Below are 23341 nucleotides of genomic sequence, written 5' to 3' on the forward strand. Positions count from 1 at the left end.
CCAGGGGGAGGCCCGCGTACCGCAAAAAAAAAAAAAAAAAAAAAAAAAAGTAACAGAGGCGGGCTTCCCTGGTGGTGCAGTGGTTGAGGGTCCGCCTGCCGATGCAGGGCACACGGGTTCGTGCCCAGGTCCGGGAGGATCCCACGTGCTGTGGGGCGGCTGGGCCCGTGAGCCATGGCCGATGGGCCTGCGTGTCCGGAGCCTGTGCTCCGCAATGGGAGAGGCCACAACAGTGAGAGGCCCACATACCAAAAAAAAAAAAAAAAAAAAAAAAAGTAACAGAGGCAGTACAAAGATATGGTTAAGAGCAGAGTTCTGGAAACAGACTATGGTATTTAAGCTTGCTCAACTGCTTGTTAGCCATATGACCTTGAACACATTACTTAACCTCTCTGGATCTTAGTTTCCTCACCCATAAAATATGTGTCTGTGTGTGTTTACTTAATATTATCTACATAAGAGGTATTTTGAGGATTAAATGAGTTAATTCATATATAATACTTATCACAGTGTCTAGCACAAGGTGAATACTCAACAAACGTTAGCTTATTCATGGTAGTATTCATCTACAAATTTAAAATGCTGCCCTATCTAAAATTATAATAAAACAAAAACACCCATTTCTGTCATATTACGCAGATATATACAATACAGATGAAAACTGCTTTAAACCTCACTTATTGTGTAAAATCAATGCTATAAGCAACCAATAGCTCAATCTCGCAAAAAAAGTTCACTGACCCAATACTATGTATTTGTCTGACTCAACAGAAGCACCTTGTGACTTTTGGTATATCTGATATATTCCAAATATTTGATACAGTGATCAAAATGCAGAATCACAAACAATATGCATATAAGAAGTTACTGATACTTGGTGGAACCACTGCTACCATAGTCTGAACTCACAATCCTACTGTGAATTACTCTGTAAATTATTTCACACTTGTAGCTAACAAATACTAACCATTCCCACCTGCCGATGCAGGGCACACGGGTTCGTGCCCAGGTCCGGGAGGATCCCACGTGCTGTGGGGCGGCTGGGCCCGTGAGCCATGGCCGATGGGCCTGCGTGTCCGGAGCCTGTGCTCCGCAATGGGAGAGGCCACAACAGTGAGAGGCCCACATACCAAAAAAAAAAAAAAAGTAACAGAGGCAGTACAAAGATATGGTTAAGAGCAGAGTTCTGGAAACAGACTATGGTATTTAAGCTTGCTCAACTGCTTGTTAGCCATATGACCTTGAACACATTACTTAACCTCTCTGGATCTTAGTTTCCTCACCCATAAAATATGTGTCTGTGTGTGTTTACTTAATATTATCTACATAAGAGGTATTTTGAGGATTAAATGAGTTAATTCATATATAATACTTATCACAGTGTCTAGCACAAGGTGAATACTCAACAAACGTTAGCTTATTCATGGTAGTATTCATCTACAAATTTAAAATGCTGCCCTATCTAAAATTATAATAAAACAAAAACACCCATTTCTGTCATATTACGCAGATATATACAATACAGATGAAAACTGCTTTAAACCTCACTTATTGTGTAAAATCAATGCTATAAGCAACCAATAGCTCAATCTCGCAAAAAAAGTTCACTGACCCAATACTATGTATTTGTCTGACTCAACAGAAGCACCTTGTGACTTTTGGTATATCTGATATATTCCAAATATTTGATACAGTGATCAAAATGCAGAATCACAAACAATATGCATATAAGAAGTTACTGATACTTGGTGGAACCACTGCTACCATAGTCTGAACTCACAATCCTACTGTGAATTACTCTGTAAATTATTTCACACTTGTAGCTAACAAATACTAACCATTCCCACTGCATCTTGGTCAAAGGGATTCCAGTCCACGTTATCAGGATATCGTGCAAGGACCTTAGACTTGAATGTTCGTCTCAATGGTGTCTGCTCAAAATTTTCTCCTGCAAGAAAAAGAATCAAGCAAGTCATCTCCACAAAGTCCCCTGAAACCACAGGTTATGAATATCTGAGCTTGGTAGTCCAGCAAGGTACAGAAATGAAGGCAAAAGGGTTAGTATGCCAACCATCTAAGAACAGGAAAGGTATTATAGTTATTAGATCAGTAAGAAGCTGGAAAAGTTTAGCACGGTTAATACTGGACACTGTTAGCTACCTTGGCTTTTCTTTAAAATGAAATCATTACTACAATCTTCTTGGGAGAAGAGGGGAAAAAGCACAAGGAAAGATGAAGGATTATATCCATCATTTTTTTTCCCTAAAAGCTACATTTTGTTTGCTTAAAGTCAATTAATAACATCATAGAAGCATAAATTATTTTAAATTCAAAATAAAGTATGCATTTCTATGATCTCTGAAAAAATACAAAGGGGATTAAAAAATTCAAGAACATTAAGAAAGCAGATTTCAGGATAAATCTAAATAAGCTATTTTGTCAATTGAGAATCATTTGAAATTTCTGAAATTTTCCTTTGTTTCCCCCTTCCCCCTCCTAAAAACATTAGAGCATACTGAAATAAGAACACTGACGAGAAAAGAGGAAGAATCAAAGAACCCACCACCTAGAGGGATACGAATATGAAAAAAATCTATTGGTCGAAAAAGGCATAAGAAAGTTAGGTCAAAGGGTACAAAATGCCACTGGAGAGACTTATATAAGAGGCACCAGAATGCTTTGGGTGTTCTCAATTTTGTTTTGTTTTTACCTTCAGTTGTACTTGAAATGAAAGGGCTGGCACCATCCCTGGCTTTAGAAGCCTGTATGTACTGGCATAATGCTATATGATAAATGAAATAACATAGTATTACAATAAAGCAATGTTATTCAAACTTTTTTGACCATGACCCCAGTATAAAACAAAGTTTATATCATGAAGCAGTAAACATATACATGATATATATTAATATACATAAATTTACTTAAAACAAAAATTTCACCAAAAAAATACCCTTACTACATGGAATGTGTTCTCATAATTTCTACTCTATATCATTAAAACCAAAAAGGCTAACTGCAGACCTACTAATGGTCATGATTCACAGTTTGAAAAACACTACAAAATAGTATAATGGGATGAAGAGCTCAACAGGTATTAAATTACTATAAAGCCACTAGTGCTTTTTCTAAAAGTATACCACCCAAATATTGCTTTTCCCAAGGGATTAGGGAGAAGGGAACAAATTAAATGCACCTAAATATTCTGAACAAATAAATTTAGTAGGAATCATGGAAAAATATGTGGGAAACATGATCAAGGACAATTCAATTGAACTCTATATCTATTTACTGAGTAATCGTGTTATACAAGGGCCTTAGGTACTGTGGAGGATACAGATGAACCAGCCGAAACACCCATCCTCAAGGACCTTTCCGTTAAACGTATAGGAAAAAGAACACACACAAATAACAATTTCCCAGGAAGGTTATTATCTGGGAGGCTCCAGCTTATGTGATCTATCCATTCAGAGCACACCTGCACAGGATCCTGTTCATGGGCTCTAGTTGATAGAATAAATTCTGTTCCAACTAAAGTTTTTATAAGTTGGCTTAGAACCCAAAGGGGCTGGTGATTATTAAGGAAGATGCACTCCTCACCAACACAAGACTGGGATGAACCTAAAGTCAGATAGTCCTTCACTCTAAATCAGCCCAGAGGCACCTTGAAAGTTTTTTAAAACAGAGTTTATATTATATTACTTCTAAGGCACCTGTTCCAGAAACTAATAATGATTCCAGTCAGAGAGTTATTGCTTTTAACAATTAAAACCTTCACTTCCATTTTCTCTCAGGTTTTGTCCACCATCATCATCAGAAGCCCACTTATCCATAATTTTCAACTTCTGACAAGACACAACCTTCTTTCTGTTAGTAAAGCAAGTTCCACAACTCAATTCCTCTAATTTCTAATCCCTTCCACCAAAGTTATTTTTCTGAAACTCTTTTCTAGCAAATTTCACCTCTCAAAATACATTTCATAATCTTCACTAAATAAAACTGGCAAAATCAGCCGGCAGCTGGTAACACCAGTAGCAACAAAGCCCTACGGCTATGTTGAGCTAGTCTCAGAGTTTTCACTAACACCTGCAAAGAGTGCAAAGAGCCCACCCATGGCAAGCCTGCACTCACTGTGCAAAGTAATTAAACAGCAAGCAGCTGACATAAGGTCTTGTCTACAGTCTGACATTCTCAGAATGTATTTTTAAACTGCGAGAGAAGATAACTATTTCTTCCTCCTAAGCTTCCTTATTTTTAATTGTCAGTTTGCTCATTTCTTCCTTAGTAGGCTAGAAAATCCCCTCAGTAAAAACCACGAAATATTTGAACATATACAGGAATCAGGGCAGTTAGCAATGTCCTATACGGAAGCCTTCAGAGAAAGATGTTTTCCTAAGATGGCTACAAGGTGCCCCCTAAGACATGAAGAGCATTCAAAGGATGGAACAGGGGACTATTTAGGGGGAGAATTTTAAACAACCAGTGAGATGTAGAATGGAGCCAGAAGTGAACATGATGAGCTGACCTGGAGTGTAGACAAAGAGGTGGGGGAAGCTATGAATCACAGGGAGAACTGGCCTTCAGATCCTCTGTCCCCACCACTACCTCTCCACCTCCTGCTCCTTCTTTAAACAAGCTGAGTAAAGAAGTCTTGTTAAAGAGTCAGCTTCTGAGTAAAGGCACAGCAGAGTGCCAATCTCAGACAAAAGTCCTTCTGTGTATTAGACTGGACCAGTAGCAGGAACATAGTCTTTTCACTGCAAGGGGAAAGAAGATGTATAAAGAAGAGGTACGAAGGCCCTGAGAACGATCGTGTTCATTATAATCACCCTATGAAGTGTCAGAAAGTAATAGAGGAAGGAGATCACAAACCTAAGATCTTTTCGTTAAAACAATTCAATCTTTCATCATTTACCGAGGGCTGAGTTTTTTGAGAATAAGCAATGGAGACTTATTGCCTCAGGAACATCTACATAGCCCCACCTCCTGAAACCTACACATGTGTCACAGGTCCCTTAAATCCTCAATTATTTAGACCTTTGGAAATTCAGACAATATCAGGAATATGACATCACAACAACTACTGTCCTATTGTCCTAGAAACAACAACTAATTATTTGCCCAGCACAAATGTCAGCAGGTCTGAATATCAAAACTAAGGCCCATTTCTAACGGCAACTTAAAAATTAGTCAACTAGGTATCAGTCTGTCTTTGCGAATCTGCTCCCTGGAAAGTACAGTTCAGATAAAATCACGACAGATTTTTTTTTTTAAAGCCTGCGTGCCTTACAAGGACTTCTAATAGGTTCTTTGTTTACTTGTTCTGCTCTGGCCAGGCCAGAAACAAACTGATATTTGTATTGCTATTAGCCTCTTGGTACTAGCTTGATTTGAATAAACCTGAATGAGGGATGCTTATGCTGAGAAGCTTCAAAGGAATCCCTAAACTCTCTGAAATAATTTACAAATTTTTGTATGAAGACATTTGCATTTTTCTGGGAAGAGAACACAATTTCTATCAGATCTCAAAGGATCTCATGACTCGAAAAAGTTAAAAACCACAGCTCCAAATGTTTATCCTAATTTGGGCAGAAAATATTTTGACCACTTAAAGGTTAACGTAAATGGGAAGGTTTTCATACAATCTAAAATAAAATACACATACTACTGAATAACTGCTTTCTAGGTTGATGGTGACCCAAATTAAGACCATTATTTTCTCCTTTCTTATCATGAGACACCTATGTTGATTGTTTCATACATGCATGTCAACAAGTTAAAAAAGAAAAAATATATATCCTCAAAACTTCTGTCTGAAGTCCTCTGTAAGGTCATCAGAAAATGTTCACCAAGATCTCCAAGTTGTATATTTATGTTAAATTTATTACATCTCTGTTTTTAAATGGTAGAGCAGATATGAAAAGGTAGGTACCCAAACAGCTACCTGAGAAAGACCCAATATGGTTAAATCTCAACCTGGTTTATGTCGAACCACACAAAGCTTCTCCAGATCACAGTGTTAGCTTAGATTCAAGCACAATAAAAGTAACCATCATTTCCTGGGAAACTGTTTATGGGACACATCTGTTATATTTACATCTTGGATTAGATATATCAAATAAAATGAATATTTCAATTTCTAAACCTATCAGTAATCAGGGTTTGGATACACTAAAGGAGTTTTACATAAAATTTGAAGTTAAAAAAAAAAAAAAAAAAAAAGGACTTCCCTGGCGGCGCAGTGGTTAAGACTCCACACTCCCAATTCAGGGGGCCTGGGCTCGATCCCTGGTCAGGGAACTAGATCCCACATGCATGCCGCAACTAAGAGTTCGCATGCCACAACTAAGGAGCCCGCCAGCCACAACTAAGGAGCACACATGCCACAACTAAGGGCTGGCACAACCAAATAAATAAATTAAATAAATATTAAAGAAAAAAAGAGCTAAGGACATTTTTATATCTGGTCCCTTGGAGGAGATAGGGAGGATAATATAAATATCTGTGAAACTGAAACAAAACACAAAAAAAACAACAAAAACTGACTTTGTCAACAGAATAATTTATATCTAGTTTGATGGAAGTTCTGCTTCCAGCGAGACCAACTCTCTTGCAGATAACTATGAACTCTGGACAAAATATAAAAAACAACTACCTGAAGGTACTAGAGAATGAAAAGCAGGCAGATTATGAAGGCAGATGGAGGGTCAACTCTTGGAAAAAGGTAACAACACTGGATAAATGTCCCCTTTTCATGGCTTTTGGCTAGGCAGGTCCCAGTCTGTGCCATGAGAGATGGCTAAAATTCGTATAAAAATCCATAGTTTTACTAGCTTAAGGAACCAGAGGACAGAATTTAAAGGCAACCACCACAGCTGGGAAGCAAGAGAAGGAAATTCCTGAGAGAGCCAGAGAGGGGGTGCCCCTAACTCTGTGTATAAACGCTGCTCAAATCTCTGGCTGATCCCTGAACCATGCGTGCATGGAACAGATCCCAAGCAGCTAGGTTAGGGCTAACAGAACTGAACTGAGATTTAAGCGGCCACTCACTGCTGGGAAACAGGACAAACAAAATTCAATGTTTTTGGAGGAAGGTAACAGAATCCAGAGTCTCTACAACATATCGTACATAATGTCAAGGACACAATCTAAAATTGTTCAGCATATAAAAAAACAGAAAAACATGACCCATTCTCAAGAGAAGAGTCAATCAAAAGAAAATGACTTTGCACTGACCCAAATATTGGGATTAGCAGACAAGGATTTAAAACAGCAATGTTCATAATGAATGAAAAGACAGTACAACGAAATAGACACTGTAATTAAGTGGATGGGCTTAACAGCAGATTGGAGATGCAGAAGAGTTAGTGAACTTAAAAATAGGTCAACCAGGGCTTCCCTGGTGGCGCAGTGGTTGAGAATCCGCCTGCCGATGCAGGGGACACGGGTTCGTGCCCCGGTCCGGGAAGATCCCACATGCCACGGAGCGGCTGGGCCCATGAGCCATGGCCACTGAGCCTGCACGTCCGGAGCCTGTGCTCCGCAACAGGAGAGGCCACAACAGTGAAAGGCCCGCGTACCGCAAAAAAAAAAAAAAATAGGTCAACCAAAAAGTAACCAATCTGAAGAACAGAAACAAAAAGGATTAGTGAAAGAAAGGGGGTCGGCGGCGGGGGGGGGACCCAAAGATATGAGGGGCAGCAAGTCTAACATACATATAATTGGAGCCCCAAAAGAAAGGAGAGCAAATGAGGTAAAAGAGAATATTTGAAGAAATAATGATCAAAATTTTCCCAAATTTGGTAAAAGATATAAATTTACAGAGTCAAGAAGCTCAGCTGAATCCCAAGCAGGATAAATACCAAGAAAATCATATGCAGTCAAATTTTTGAAAAAAAGAGAAAAAATTTTAAAGAGAAAATCTTGAATGGAGCCAGAGGAAAAAAATATATATTACATTAAAGAAGTAAAAATGATTGAAATTACTACTGCCTTTTTAACAGAAACAATGGAGATTAGAAGACACAGAACAACACCTTACAAGCACTAAAAGAAAAAAAGAAAAAAGGCCTTGTCAACCTAGAATTCTATAAACAAACAAAAATCCTTCAAAAATGAAGGCAAAATTAAAACAATTGCAAGTAAAACAAAACTAAGATAATTCATTGCTGCAGACCTGCACTACAAGAGTAAGAAGAGCCCATCCCAATAGGTTACATGCTGTATGATTCCATTTATATAACATTCTTGAAATGACAAAATTATAGAAACGAACAGGTTAGTGGTTGCCAAAGGTCAGGGATGGGGGGAGGGTGGCTATAAAAAGGCAACCCCAAGAATTCTTGTGGTGATGGAACTATTCTGAATCTTGACTATATCAATGTCAATATCCTGGTTGTGACAGTATACTATAGTTTTTTAAGATGTTACCATTGGGTAAAGGGTACAGGGTAATCTCCCTGTATTATTTCTTATAACAGCATATGAATCTACAATTACGTCAAATAAAAAGTTTAATGTATTTTAAAAGTATATGTATATTTTTTTTAATAAATTTATTTATTTATTTTTGGCTGTGTTGGGTCTTCGTTTCTGTGTGAGGGCTTTCTCCAGTTGTAGTGAGCGGAGGCCACGCTTCATCGTGGTGCGCGGGTCTCTCACCATCGCGGCCTCTCTTGTTGTGGAGAACAGGCTCCAGACGCGCAGGCTCAGTAGTTGTGACACACGGGCCTAGCCGCTCTGCGGCATGTGGGATCTTCCCAGACCAGGGCTCGAACCCATGTCCCCTGCGTTGGCAGGCAGATTCTTAACCACTGCGCCACCAGGGAAGTCCTAAAAAGTATATTTTTAACTTTTAAAAGGTGTTTTAATGTTTTTAACAACCTGCCAAAGTTTTAAAGCAGAGGTTGCAGGCAACACAATTGAAGCATTCAAAGCTATACCTTGGACAGAGCTCTTTGAAGGCAGCTAAACTATCCCTCTATCCAGGCCCAAGACAGGAGTGTCACATAAACTGCCTCACCTCACCACATCAACACCAATCCTACAAGGTCTAGTTCACATTACCTACAGCAAGAATGCTGAAATTTTTTCCCTGTGAATGGATATAACCAGGTTATTATGCTATCCTTTGCATACTGGCATCCTGGGATGTCCTACAATTGATCCCGTTAGTGACATTGGCCATCAATTCAGTGCTACTCATGCTATAATCAATTTCCTTCCTGCATTAAAAGACATCACTGTATTTTTCCTGTTACAAACATTTCTGAAACTGACTGCACGTCAGAATAGTATTACTACCAACTCATACTTGGGTTTTCAGTTCACGTTGAAAACCAGCTGGTTTTATCTTCAATTCATTTGTTGCCCCAGCATTTCAATTCTGCTTGTCTTCTAGATAATTTCTGAACCCCTGTACAAATCAGAGATCATCTTCTGTCATCTTTGACTAACAGGGCACAATGTAGTAAGAGAAGGGAATGCAAATTTCTAACTAAATTAACCTTGTTATTACTTTTAGATGACTACTTCATTAATATCAGCACTTTTAAAATAGAGACAGCTTTAAAACACACAGTAAGACTAGCAAGCAGAGTTCTGGTAGCTAAAGAAAGCCATCTTACACTGCCCTCATCACTGTCTTCTTCCTCTCTTGTACAAATAAAATTGAGGTAAATTCACAGCTCCTGCAGCATAAAGTGAAGAAGGTAACTGCTCCTTCAAGAGACAGCCTATACCTTGGCCCACATAGCCAAGATGACTGTGGTGCTCAGGAGTCAGACATTTACAAGCAAATATCCAGAATGTAGATAGTGAGCTGCCCCCACCTTGGACAAGCCACAAGGCCTCTTCTAAGGCACTATCTAACCCAAGAAAGCTATTTACCAGGCTTTTCAATGAAAGAGCAATAGAAACCATCTGTTACTCTTCTGTGTTCCCCTGAGGAAGATCTATTCACTTTCTTCCTCAACATATTTTCTTTGTCAGATAACTTTAGAATTGTGTATACAGCCACTACTTTTATTGATGCTTTGCCTCCTGCTTGATATTAGCCAGGCACCACACCTAGTCCAACTCATGAACCTAGTATTCCTAAAATGGCTGAACTTCTCATGTACCCAATTTTTTTTTTTTTTTTCTGTGGTATGCGGGCCTCCCTCTGTTGTGGCCTCTCCCATCGCGGAGCACAGGCTCCGGACGCGCAGGCTCAGCGGCCATGGCTCACGGGCCCAGCCACTCCGCGGCATGTGGGATCCTCCCAGACCGGGGCGCGAACCCGGTTCCCCTGCATCGGCAGGCGGATGCGCAACCACTGCGCCACCAGGGAAGTCCCCTCATGTACCCAATTTTAACAAGAGACTGAGATTTGAGAACCTATCCAGAGATGAGTGCTCCAAACCACAGCTAAGACAGAACTTTGGTAGCAAGGCATCAAGTGTAGACACTGCATCCCTTTCAGCCCAGCTGAATACCCTGCAGGGCACACATTTGTTGAGCTAACATCTTGAACTAAGATATGTAATTTGCTGTGTTTAGTGGGGAAAGCAAAAAGCTCTCAAATTCATGGTCTTTCAGACCAGTTTAATGAACCCAGTCCTGTGAGACGGAAATACACATACTGTTCTAAACAGAGTAGGGGCTCCCAGAGGCTTTACGTGTGTATACATAGGCACTTTTCTCTATAAGCTGGGCCCTCCGGAAAACTGGGCTTAGGCAAATCCACTGGACTGGAATCTCTAAGTAAGAAATAGCAGAGGACAAATATGAGCAATGGTCCCCATGCTCTCCTCAATACCAAATTTTAAAATAAGCAGCCTAAATTAAGTGTAAGCAACTAGCCTAGAAGGGAGGAGAGAGGGTCAAGGTCCCACCTTGGCTACTAATTGTATGATCCTAAACAACTTTCTGAGTTTTGTGAGTCTCACTTTCCTCAACTGAAAGATAAAGAAGCAGAGAACTAGTTGGTGATCCGTAAAGGTTTTTCCAGCTCGATCATTCCATGACTTAATGACTGCTGGGCCTACAGTCTGACAAGCGTGGAAATTCTACCTTTCAAATTGTGAGCTCTAGGCATGCATTAGTTCTCCCTCTACTGCCTCTCTCTTCCCAAAATCCCACTAAAACAGTAGTAGAGGTGGGGAAGCATAAACCTATAGAATGAAAGTGAAGATAATAGCAACAAAATTTTAGAAGCTGGGAAGCAGATGGATGAATCATTACTGACAGTAGACTTGAGAAAACTGAGAGAGAACATAACCTCCAAAAAGCTCAGGAACTTTTAGCATCAGGTACTTATGGAAGTAGGGATTACGATGGGGCTAAAAACAGAAGAATTGATTGAAAGTATATTTAAGAACCAGCTGGCATCAGCTCATGAATAAACAAAATGTTGTGTAACTACACAATGGAACATTACTCAGCCATAAAAAGAAATGAAGTACTGTTACATCCCGCAACACAAATGAACCTTGAAAACATTATGCTAAGTTAAAGAAGCCAGACACAAAAGGCCACATGCTGTATAATTTCATGTATATGGAATGCCCAGAATAGGCATATTTACAGAAACAAAAAGTGGTTGCCAGGGGACTAACTGCTAATAGGTATGCAGTTTCCTTTTGGGATGATGGAAATGTTCTGGAACTAGACAGTGTGATGGCTGCACAACACAGTGAATACACTAAAAACCACTGAAGTGTACACTTCAAAATGCCACATTTATGTTACATGAATTACATCTCAATTTTGAACCAGCTGGACCACCCAGCCCAGCCCACCCCACCCCACCCCATACATTTTCCACTCCATCTGGCCTCCTCCATTCAAGAAGAAAACAAAGTTTATTCTTTACAACGGATAAATAAAAGAATGAGTGGGGAGGGCAAATGGGTGATGGTGGTCAAAAGCTACAAACTTCCAGTTATAAGATAAATAAGTCTTGGGGCTGTAATATACAGCATGGTGACTATAGTTAACAATACTGTATTGTATATCTAAAAGCTGCTAAGAAAGTAAATCTTAAAAGTTCTCATCACAATAAAAAAAAAACTTGTAGCTATGGTGATAGATATTAACTAGACATTATATAATCATTTCGCAATATATACATATATCAAATCACTGTTGAACACCTAAAACAATACACTGTTATATGTCAATTATATCTCAATTAAAAATAAAAAAAGAAGGGACTTCCCTAGCAGTCCAGTGGTTAAGACTCCACACTCCCATTGCAGGGGGCATGGGTTCAATCCCTGGTTGGGGAACTAAGATCCCACATGCCGCACAGTGCAGCCAAAAAAAATAAATTAAAAAAAAAATAAGAAGAATGGGTGTCTATACTTGGGATTGCACAGTTATCAAGCATTAACAGCTGAGAAACCACAGACATAGCTGAGAGCAAGGGTATCATTCTAAAAATAGGGAAATAAGAGAAGATTTACATACTGAACATTGAGACCCTCAGTGCTCTTCCACTACTTGGCTCTCAGAAAGTTGGCAGCTAGGATTATGCCCTCAAGGCAGAGATCTGAAGGAGCATTTTATGTGAACCTGACCAGCACAAGAAAAAAGACCTAGAGATACTGATGGTACAGGGAAAAAACTACATAGCCAAATCATTCTGTAGTGAACCTCTCAGTAACCAAATCCCACCTATGAACACAGAGATTCCAATCAGCTTCTTGGTGCATTATTCTTAGATGTAATGCATAGCCAGAGATCATGAGGTGGAAAATAACTCTCCACTCCTTAAGGATGGGCTGCTCATAGGAAAAATCTGACAAACGCTACCAAATCTGACAAACATTGGAAAAATCTGACAAACACTATCAGGAGATCAAGATAAACATGAATAATGATAAGTCATGTTGAGAGTATATATGTATTCCTGATATGATGAAAATGACACTTTACCTCTGTAGTCTTCCTCTCAAAAAACCATAACCCCGGTCTAATCATGAAGAAAAACATCACACACATCCTGATTGAGGGACATTCTACAAAACAGTTGACCAATATTCTTCAAAACTTCCGAAGTCATCAAAAAGAAAACAAGCCTGAGAAAAGGTTACAGTTAAAAGAAGCCTAAACAAACATAACGACTATTTATAATATGGTATCCTGAATGGGGAATACTGGACAGAGAGTTATGCAAAAACTAAGAAAATATGAATAAAGTATGGAGTCAGTCCACTAAGTCTAATATCCAAATAATAGAATCCCATAAAGAGAGAACAGAGAAAATAAAGGGGAAGACCTTATCAACAAAATAATTCAACAAAATTTCCCAGAAATGAAGGGCATGAATTCCCAAATTTGCAAGTGCACTCCAACGATCCAGCACAGTGGATGAAAACAGACCCACACTTTAATTATAATAATGTATCAATCTTGGCTAATTGTGACAAATGTACCATATTGAATGTTAAGATACTACTATTGGGGAAACTGCGTGTGGGGTATATAGGAACTTCCTGCACTATCTTCATAACTTTTCTATAAATTTAAATCTATTCTAAAACAGTTTATTTGAAAGATTTTAAAAATTATATCCCATTTAAACAAAATGTCCAGAATAAGCAAATCAAAGACAGAAAGTACATTTGTAGTTGCCTACAGTGGGGGGATATGGACTTCATGGTATGTAAATTATATCTCAATAAAGTTGTTTTTAAAAAAAATAGAGACAAACAACAACAACAAGCTTGTGGAAATTTAAAAGGTCTCTGCCAAAACTAAAATTAACCAAGAAAGATGTATATATGGGATGTGCAGCAAACTGGATCTATCACAAGAAAAGTACTGCAAAGTATAACTCCAAGATAAAGGGACAACCTAAGGTATTAGCTGTGCAATAGGCCTAGCAAGCCAAGATTTCAAATGATCCAGATTGATGGAGCTAGAGCAAGGATCCATAGTTTGTGTAAGATTCTCAAAGGGATCTGTGAACCAAAAACTACCATAAGCCGCTGCTTCAAAGTATCCATTACAGGTTTCACCCAAGGGTCAAACCACAACATACTCCTATAACAAAAAGAATCTCTCAGGTGTTGCAAATCTCAAAGAGAAGAAATATAGAGAGTAATGAAGATTAACACAGTTTTCCTAACTAGATATGATCATGTACAAATAAAAAGAAAGAAAGGAAACAGAGCCCTCAAGAAGCCTTGTGAATGTGATTTCAGATGAAACTTGATACCTTACTCTACAGAGCTTAAGATATCCTGAAGATAATGGTATTTTATTTAATTTTGTGATTTCTGTCCTACATACCTCAAAAAATAAAATGACATGGTAAGAAAAATCATATGAAAATTTTAAATCAGAAGAACATTAAAAGCAAAAAAATTAGATGTTAAGTACCTATGACATACATTTCCCATAAATTGCAAAAAAATGATAGTTTGCTTATAATATATATTTTTTACTGAAGTATAGTTGATTTACAATGTTTCAGGTACACAGCAAAGTGACTGTTATATATATCTACACATATACATACTTTTTCAGATTCTTTTCCATTATAGGTTATTATAAAATATCGAATATAGTTCCCTGTGCTATACAGTAAGTCCTTGTTGTTTATTTTATACATAGTAGTGTGTATCTGTTAATCCCAAATTCCCAATGTATCCCTCCCCCCCCACCTTTTCCCCTTTGGTAACCATAAGTTTGTCTTCTATGTCTAGGAGTCCATTGTTTTGTAATTAAGTTCATTTGTATCATATTTTAAGATTCCACATGTAAGTGATATCATGATATTTGTTTTTTTTAATTTTTTTTTTAATTTATTTATTGGCTGCATTGGGTCTTTGTTGCTGCATGCAGGCTTTCTCTAGTTGTGGAGAGCACAGGCTACTCTTCGTTGCAGTGTGCGGGCCTCTCATTGTGGTGGCTTCTCTTGTTATGGAGCATGGGCTCTAGGCACGTGGGCTTAGTAGTTGTGTCTTGTGGGCTCTAGAGTGCAGGCTCAGTTGTTGTGGCACTTGGGCTTAGTTGCTCTGCAGCATGTAAGATCTTCCCAGACCAGGGCTCAAACCCATATCCCCTGCATTGGCAGGCGGATTCTTAACCACTGAGCCACCAGGGAAGCCCATCATATGAATATGTCTTTCCTTGTCTGACTTACTTCACTTAGTATGATAATCTCTATGTCCATCCATGTTGCTGCAAATGGCATTATTTCAATCTTTTTTATGGCTAAGATTCCATTGTGTATATATACCACAGTTTTTTTAATATATATATAATTATTTTTTTTTTATTTTTGGCTGTGTTGGGTCTTCGTTTCTGTGCGAGGGCTTTCTCCAGTTGCGGCAAGCGGGGGCCACTCTTCATTGCGGTGCGCGGGTCTCTCACTATCGCGGCCTCTCGTTGCGGAGCACAGGCTCCAGATGCTCAGGCTCAGTAGTTGTGACTCACGGGCCCATTTGCTCCGCGGCATGTGGGATCCTCCCAGACCAGGGCTCGAACCCGTGTCCCCTGCATCGGCAGGCAGACTCTCAACCACTGCGCCACCAGGGAAGCCCTACCACATCTTTTTTAACCATTTATCTGTCAATGGACATTTACGTTGCTTCCATGTCTTGGCTATTGTAAACAGTGCTGCTATGAACACTGTGGTGCATTACAATATATTTTTAAGTAATTCAACACAGAAATATTATGGAAAGAAATACACAAAATATTAAACATGGTTATGTTACTTCTAGAAGGCTGGACGATGGGTGATTGCTATTTTTTTCTTTATGCTTTTTATCTACTTTCTAAATTGCCTACCTTGAGCATGTATGATCTCAAGATGAAGAGATTATACTAAAAAATATGCATAACTTAACAGCATAATTCTCTCGAGCTGGTAAAGAAGAGATTTTTTTTTAAACTAGGATTTAGAATACTAATTTAATTCCTAATTTCTATACTGCAAAATTTAGATATCTTAACAATATTAAAGTACAAGGATTAAAAAAACTCTTCCTATTTATATGCACCAGTTTAAAGGTGAATGCTAGAAGACTAATATTAATCACATAGTTCTTTTAAACCAAAGAAACATGTATTAAAATAGTTATACAATATTAACACAGTATTTGAAAACTGAAATGAACAAAACTTTAACTCAAAGCCAGAACAACTGTAGGAGTCCTGACTCATCACCTACAAAGGGATTTGTATAGCTACATTATTCACTGATAGCAAAAAGGAGAATAACCATCACTCCCTGCCTTGTTACTAAAAGCCCTCTTGGGAGGAAAAAGTATTTGAAATTCGTAACCCAGTACTACCTTATAGTGAAAAATCTACCAAGGCTCTAGATTTAGTTTCCAACTTGAGTCAGCATTGTTCTCCCTTCCCAGATTGCCACAAGTGAGTAAAGCAGGGTCTCCTCACAAATAAAATTTCAAGATAATTTCCTCCTTCCCAGATTTCTGCCCACCCAATACCCACTTTCTCTGTGTTTTTGCAAAGATTTCCAAAGAGGAAAATACAGATTTTTTCCTTAAAGCCCTCACTGTCAGAGTTTTCTCTATATCTTCTTTAAGTCTTAGAAAATGAGAAGCATTCCTCCTCAAAAGGTCAATTTCATGAACCCAAACTTTCCATAATTATCCACACATTACTCCTGCACATTTCCTCTACTCTTGGCATTATACAGAATGAGAAACCTTGAATGCAAAAAATGAAAAAATATATATACTATCTGAAATTCACTGAAAACATTTTCATACAGTATATTATTTTATTAAGCTTCACCACAACCCTCAGAGGGATTTTACAGATAAGGAAACTGGCTCAGAGATAATAAGTCACCAATGGGTATAAGGCAAAATGGGATTAGAAACCCCTCCAGACACCCAATCCAATGTTCTTTACACATACTACACTAGAGTGTATGTCTCTTAGAACTTTAAAATTTAGAGCAGTCAAGAAGTAAAATCTTGGTGTAAGAGTAAGTAAACTTCATCAGAAGGCTAAAAAGCCATAAAACCCCAAGTTCTCTACTGTGATACAAAGCAGTATCCTCAAGCCACAGGTCATAATAGGGGTTCCTCCCCAACTAAAGCAACCCAAATCTCCTGGATCCTTTCACTGCACCAAGCACCATCAATCTCCAAGTTGCCATACCCTTTAGCAGTTAGGACAAAGATGGCCCCTCAGAGCCTTCTCTTGGTACTAGGGATCCACAGAGAGTAAAAAATGAGGTTAAACTGGGCACCCAACCGGCCAGTAACTGAGCTTAGTAAGAGGAACATGAACTCATGAGGCTAGGGCTTTCTATCAGCCCCGGGAAGAAAACCAAGACTAAAATCCACCACTGTTGCCAAAGCTTTAGATGAAAAGCTTCTTAGAAAGAGCCCAAGGAGTAAACGCTATGTCAATTTTTTTCTCTCCACCTTCTCAATGTCCATTGTCTTCTACATCTCTCATATTCTCTTACCTGGATAGACTATGAAAATTAATCAGTTCCATTTAGATCAACAACCCTACAAACACTGATACTACTTTTCCTAGAAAATCACAGGTCTGCTAAAATGAAGACCCTAGCAGAATGACTAACAGGGTAGCAATTTTCCTGCAAGTTATTTATAGAAGCAATAGTGGCAGCTGATAGTCTTCAAGCTATTACAGTCAAATACCATCATTTCTCTTTTTTTCCCCCACTGTTATTATTCACACAGTCTGTCTGGCATATTCTTGTTTATTTTACTTGTTCCTCTAACTCTTCAATCCTAGCTTCCATTACCATGCTGTAAATAGCATATGTTATGGCCAAACAGTATGACTCGACATTGCCTAAACATGCCCCATAGCTCCCTGCTCATCCACCTTTTACCTGCCCCACTCACATCAAGTCTAAGTTGTTCCTATCCTTCGAGACTTCATTCAAATGCCACCTTTATTATGCAGCTAACTCTCTAATTGAGCTAAACAGCAGTATCTTAAACTGACTTCACTGAAGGCAAAATTTAGTTAATACATTCCCATCCTTCCACCTGCTCCCAATGAAAGCTCAGTTCTTCTGAACAGAACCAAATTTATCCTTTTTTCCAGACTGTTAACATGCCTTAAAACTTTGGTATAGCAGTCAGAGAATTAAACACTGAAATGGTTCCAACACACCTTTGAAAGAAGCTCAACCAAACTAGCAAGACATCACAAAAGCTGTAAAAATATATATATATATCCATACCCTTTGACCTGCTAAATCCACTAAAATACCACCCAAAAGGCACCAGGAAAAAAAAAAAGCACCCACTAAAATAGCACTCAAATAGCATTTTTTAAAAAAGCTATTTCTCATAGTAGAGCTATTAACAACTGCAAGAAAAAGAAGAAAAGCAAATGCTTAACAACAAGAAGATAGTCTGGTATATTAAGGCACTGGAATACAATCTAACCATTAAAGCAACATACATAGGAAAAGAAAAAATTCCCAATTACAATATTAATTACAATTGGGTTAAGAAGTCTAAATACAAACAAGGTTGATCAAAATTTTTAGAGCCAATGGCTCCCAACTAGAAGCCCATAAAGCCTTTCTTCCTTTATGGCTGAGTTGGGTCTTTGTTGCTGCGCGCGGGCCCTCTCTAATTGCGGCGAGTGGGGGCTACTCCTCGTTGCAGCGCACGGGCTTCTCATCGTGGTGGCCTCTCTTGTTGCGGAGCACGGGCTCTAGGCGCGTGGGCTTCAGTAGTTGTGGCTTGCGGGCTCTAGAGCGCAGGCTAAGTAGTTGTGGTGCATGGGCTTAGTTGCTCCGCAGCATGCAGGATCCTCCCGGGCCAGGGCTCGAACCCATGTCCCCTGCATTGGCAGGCAGACTCTCAACCACTGAGCCACCAGGGAAGCCGGGGGGCATCATTTTTAATACTTCAAAAAGCTATACTATATAAAAATATTATATAAACTAAAAGGTCAAATTTCTTTGCCTTTGGCTGGAAGTACAGACATACCTGAGAGATATCGTGGGTTTGGTTCCAGACCACCGCAATAAAGCAAATATCACAATGCAGCAAGAGTGAGTCACACAAATTTTTTGGTTTCCCAATGCGTATAAAAGTTATGTTTACACTACACTGTAGTCTAGTAAGTGTGCAATAGTATTATGTCTAAAAAAACAATGTACATATCTTTTTTTTCTTGATTTATTTATTTATTTGGCTGTGCAGGGTCTTAGCTGCGGCACAAGCGACCTTCCTTGCCATGTGTGGGATCTTTTAGTTGTGGCATGCGGGATCTTTAGTTGTGGCATGCAGGCTCTTAGTTGCAGCATGTGGGATCTAGTTCCCTCATCAGGGATTGAACCTGGGCCCCCTGCACTGGGAGCGCAGAGTCTTAACCATTAGACCACCAGGGAAGTCTCCAACATATCTTAATTAAAAATACTTCATTCTAAAAAATGCTAACCATCATTGAAGCCTTCAGCAAGTCAATCTTTTTTGCAATAATAACATCAAAGATCATTAATTACAGATCACCAGAGCAAATACAATAATAATGAAAAAGTTTAAAATATTGCCAGAATTACCAAAATGTGACACAGAGATATGAAGTGAGTAAATGCTGTTGGGAAAATGGAGCTGACAGACTTGCTGCATGCAAGGTGGCCACAAACCTTCAATCTGTAAAAATGCAATATCTGTGAAGCCCAATAAAAGGAAGTGCAATAAAGTGAGGTATACCCATATTAACCCCAAGTTGTACTTCTAATTATTGCAAGGCAATCAGAAGTTATAATTGCCAATAATGTACCTTTGAGAATTTTTAAAAATCCAATTATAATTTTATAAATGTAGGGGGGGTTAAAATACATAAGCTTTTTCTAACTCTTTATTATGAAAAGTACAATGAAGTACCGTGTATCCATCATCCAGTTTCAACAAATATCAATGCATGTCCAATGTTACTTTATATCTGTACACCCCCATACCAAATTATTTTAAAGCAAATCTTGACATATTTTATCTAAAATATTTCGGCATGTGTCTCTAAAAAATAAGACCTTTTTTCTTCTTTTAACATAACCGTAATACTATTAATACACCTAGAAAAATTTGACCAAAAGAATCCTTAGTCAGTGTTCAAATTTCCTTAATTGTCTCCTATTGTTTGAACCTAGCTTTCCAATCACTGACTGGACTTAAAGGAAAATACTACAAAATGGCCTTTAATAATTTTTTAAAAAATTGTTTCCAGGAATTTTTTAAATAAAATTGTTTAAGAGCATGAGGAGAAAAAGAGGCAATTTCTCTGTATGAGTAAACCACAAACAAATTACAGAAACTTCAAGTCTGGCATAAGATCAGGAAAGAGGGATGGTTAGAGTTAGACATGATTCTCAAAATAGTTAACAATCAGTACAATGTGGGCACCAACCAATCAGGACAAATGCTAGCCATACACATATAGTACACAGACAGGATATCAACCCTGGATAGAGAGAGCCCTGACTAAGGAACAAGCAGAAAGGCCTGAGAAACCTGCTTCCCATGCTGAAATTCAACCCTGCCGGCAGTGGAACAATAAGCTACAATCACCGCAGTCACACGCAAAGTTACCACAAGGTCTTGATAAACATATCTTCTATTTGGCACAGCTGTTAACTGCTGGATCACTATAGCTGCAACTGTTCATTCAAGCATCTATCATTTGAACTAGGCAAAGAAAGAACCCTCTTTGAAGCAAATAGCATGGAAAAGCAGATAAGAGTTCTTGATTTTAGCATGACCTAGAATATAGGCCCGTCTGTCTCTAAAAGTTAAAACCATTATCTGGCACTGATAACTAGGAAAGTTAACAGCTGAACCTACTGCTTGTAGGTCACAGCTTTTCTTCAGTTTTTTTAGCTTGCTATAGAATGTAAAAGATAGTCTTGTATGATTATTTAGAATCCTTTCATAACCATAGGCCATGCCCTGACCATTTTAAAGTAAACGTAAAACAACATACCTAAAGAAAAGGAAGAGGGGGCTTCCCTGGTGGTGCACTGGTTGAGAATCCGCCTGTCGATGCAGGGGACACGGGTTCATGCCCCGGTCCAGGAAGATCCCACATGCCGCGGAGCGGCTGGGCCCGTGAGCCATGGCCACTGAACCTGTGCGTCCAGAGCCTGTGCTCCGCAACGGGAGAGGCCACAACTGTGAGAGGCCCGCGTACCACAAAAAAAAAAAAAAAAAAAAAGAAAAGAAAAGGAAGAGGGAGAGAGCTCTTGAAAGGACACAAGAAAGCCTGGAATTCTAGGCCTGGTTCAATATACAATCAAGACTTATGCCAATCACTTTTATCCACCCGGATTCCAGTTTCTCCACCTTCATATAAGGCACCTGCCAATTTCCCCAGTCTCACTTCCTACCACCCTCCTCTTCCCCTTTACACACTATCTGTACTAACTCACTTGTAGTTCCTCAAATATGGCATGCTTTTTCATGCCTTCATTGTTTTTATAGATGCTATTCTCTGCCTAGAATGACCTTCATACCCTTCTTTGCCTGCTTAGCCAAAATTTACATTTATTCAGGTGAGTGCTATCAAAATCTGCCGTTTCTCCATCGCCAAGTTTTTCTGGAACTCTTCTGTGGGAGCTACTGTCAGAACTATATACTGGTCAAAAAACAAATCTGCTCCTTTGAATGTAGTTCATATGATATTTTCAGGTCTCTCACTACCCTAGATCCTAGAACTGAAATCAGTACTCTACCTAGGTGTGGTCTAACTAACATCGTTTAAAACAGCACTATCCACTCGCTCTTTCAACAATATCTATTAATGAAAGCTAAAACCACAACTTTTTGTCAACCAAACCACACTTTTGCCATAAATCCAACTTGCAGCCAACTACAAGCCTTACATTTTTGTGTTGCTATTAAGTCATACCTCCCTTCTATACTTACACATTACCTATTTCTTTTCTTCCCCCCTTGGGTTTGTTTTTTTGGGGTTTTTTTTGCCACGCTACGCAGCTTGCGGGATCTTACTTCCCCGACCAGGGACTGAACCCAGGGCCACGGCAGTGAAAGCGCCAAGTCCTAGCCACTGGACCGCCAGGGAACTCCCTGCATCACCTATTTCATCATACAGCTCAAATCTCTTATTCCCAACTATATCCTAATCATTCCCTTCAAAACATTCTTGAATCAAAAAACGGTAGCTCATTTACCAACATGAGCTACCATACTCATGAAATTGTCATAATGAGATTGTCATACTGAGTGAAAGTCAGACAAAGAGAAATATTGTATGATATAGTTTATATGCAGAATCTAAAAAGAAATGATACAAATGAACGTACTTACAAAACAGAAACAGACTCACAGACTTAAGAGAATGAATTTATGGTTATGGGGGGCGAGGGGGGAAGGGTGGAGGGAAGGGATAGTTAGGGAGGTTGGGATTGACATGAACACACTATTATATTTAAAAAGGATAACCGACAAGGACTTACTGTATAGCACAGGGAACTCTGCTCAATGTTTCCTGGTGGTTTTTTTTAAAGAGTTAAGCTCCCTTACTCTTTTTTTTTTTTTTTAATATTTACTTATTTATTATTTTTGGCTGTGTCGGGTCTTAGTTGCAGCGCGAAGGCTTAGTTGCACTGCAGCATGTGGGAATCTTAGTTCCCCAACCAGGGTTCAAACCCGCGTCCACTGCACTGGAAGGCGGATTCTTAACCAATGGACCACAAGGGAAGTGCGTGGCAGCCTGGATGGGAGGGGAGTCTGCGGGGGGATGGATACATGTATATTTACGGCTGAGTCACTTTGCTGTGCACCTGAAATTATCACAACATTGTTAATCGGCTATACTCCAATATAAAATAAAAAGTAAAAAAAAAAAAATGGTAGCTGACAGTATCCCCCTTTTCTACTAGTCTACTCCCTTAATAAAGAAAATGTGGTTAGTTAAGTCACTAACGTATTCCTAGTGGGCCTGTGTTGGCTCCTAATAATCACAGTTTCCTCATACTACGTCCTTAATAAACCATTCTAGATTTTGACTAGGAATATGTCAAGCTCTTACCTTCTTCTCAGACTTGAAAATATGTCTTTTGTGGTAATTCTATGATTCCTTACAGGTTATTGACAGTGACTAAATGATAATCATACCAAAATTCTTTCAGAACTCTGGGGTGTAATTTGTCTGGGTCAGGAGACTTGAATTCATTCAGAGGAATTAAATGCTCCTATGTAAATGCTTAATGATCTCAGGTTTCAGTCTCCTCTTACCAATCCAGTTCTATCCTTGCCAATCTATTGATAAATTTACCACAACAATGGAGGGGGGAGCTTCTGGGGCCATTTCAGTCTTGGAGATATTTTTTTTCAAATGTGGTTATTTGGGA

The 23341-nt window shown here is 38.9% G+C and overlaps 1 protein-coding gene across 1 annotated transcript in view; it reads right to left on the reverse strand.

Moving 5' to 3' along the window:
* The window catches only part of DENND5A (DENN domain containing 5A), a 111551-nt gene that overhangs the window by 67311 nt on the left and 20899 nt on the right, over window positions 1-23341 (reverse strand). The window contains exons 2-3 of the mRNA XM_055091372.1: window positions 2711-2782; window positions 1839-1948 (exon numbers count right to left, since the gene is read on the reverse strand). Coding sequence (XP_054947347.1) covers window positions 1839-1948; window positions 2711-2782 — 182 coding nt within the window. The remainder of the gene's footprint in view (window positions 1-1838; window positions 1949-2710; window positions 2783-23341) is intronic.

The sequence above is a fragment of the Physeter macrocephalus genome, chromosome 16, assembly GCF_002837175.3.
Source record: "Physeter macrocephalus isolate SW-GA chromosome 16, ASM283717v5, whole genome shotgun sequence".
Classification (NCBI taxonomy): Eukaryota; Metazoa; Chordata; class Mammalia; order Artiodactyla; family Physeteridae; genus Physeter; species Physeter macrocephalus.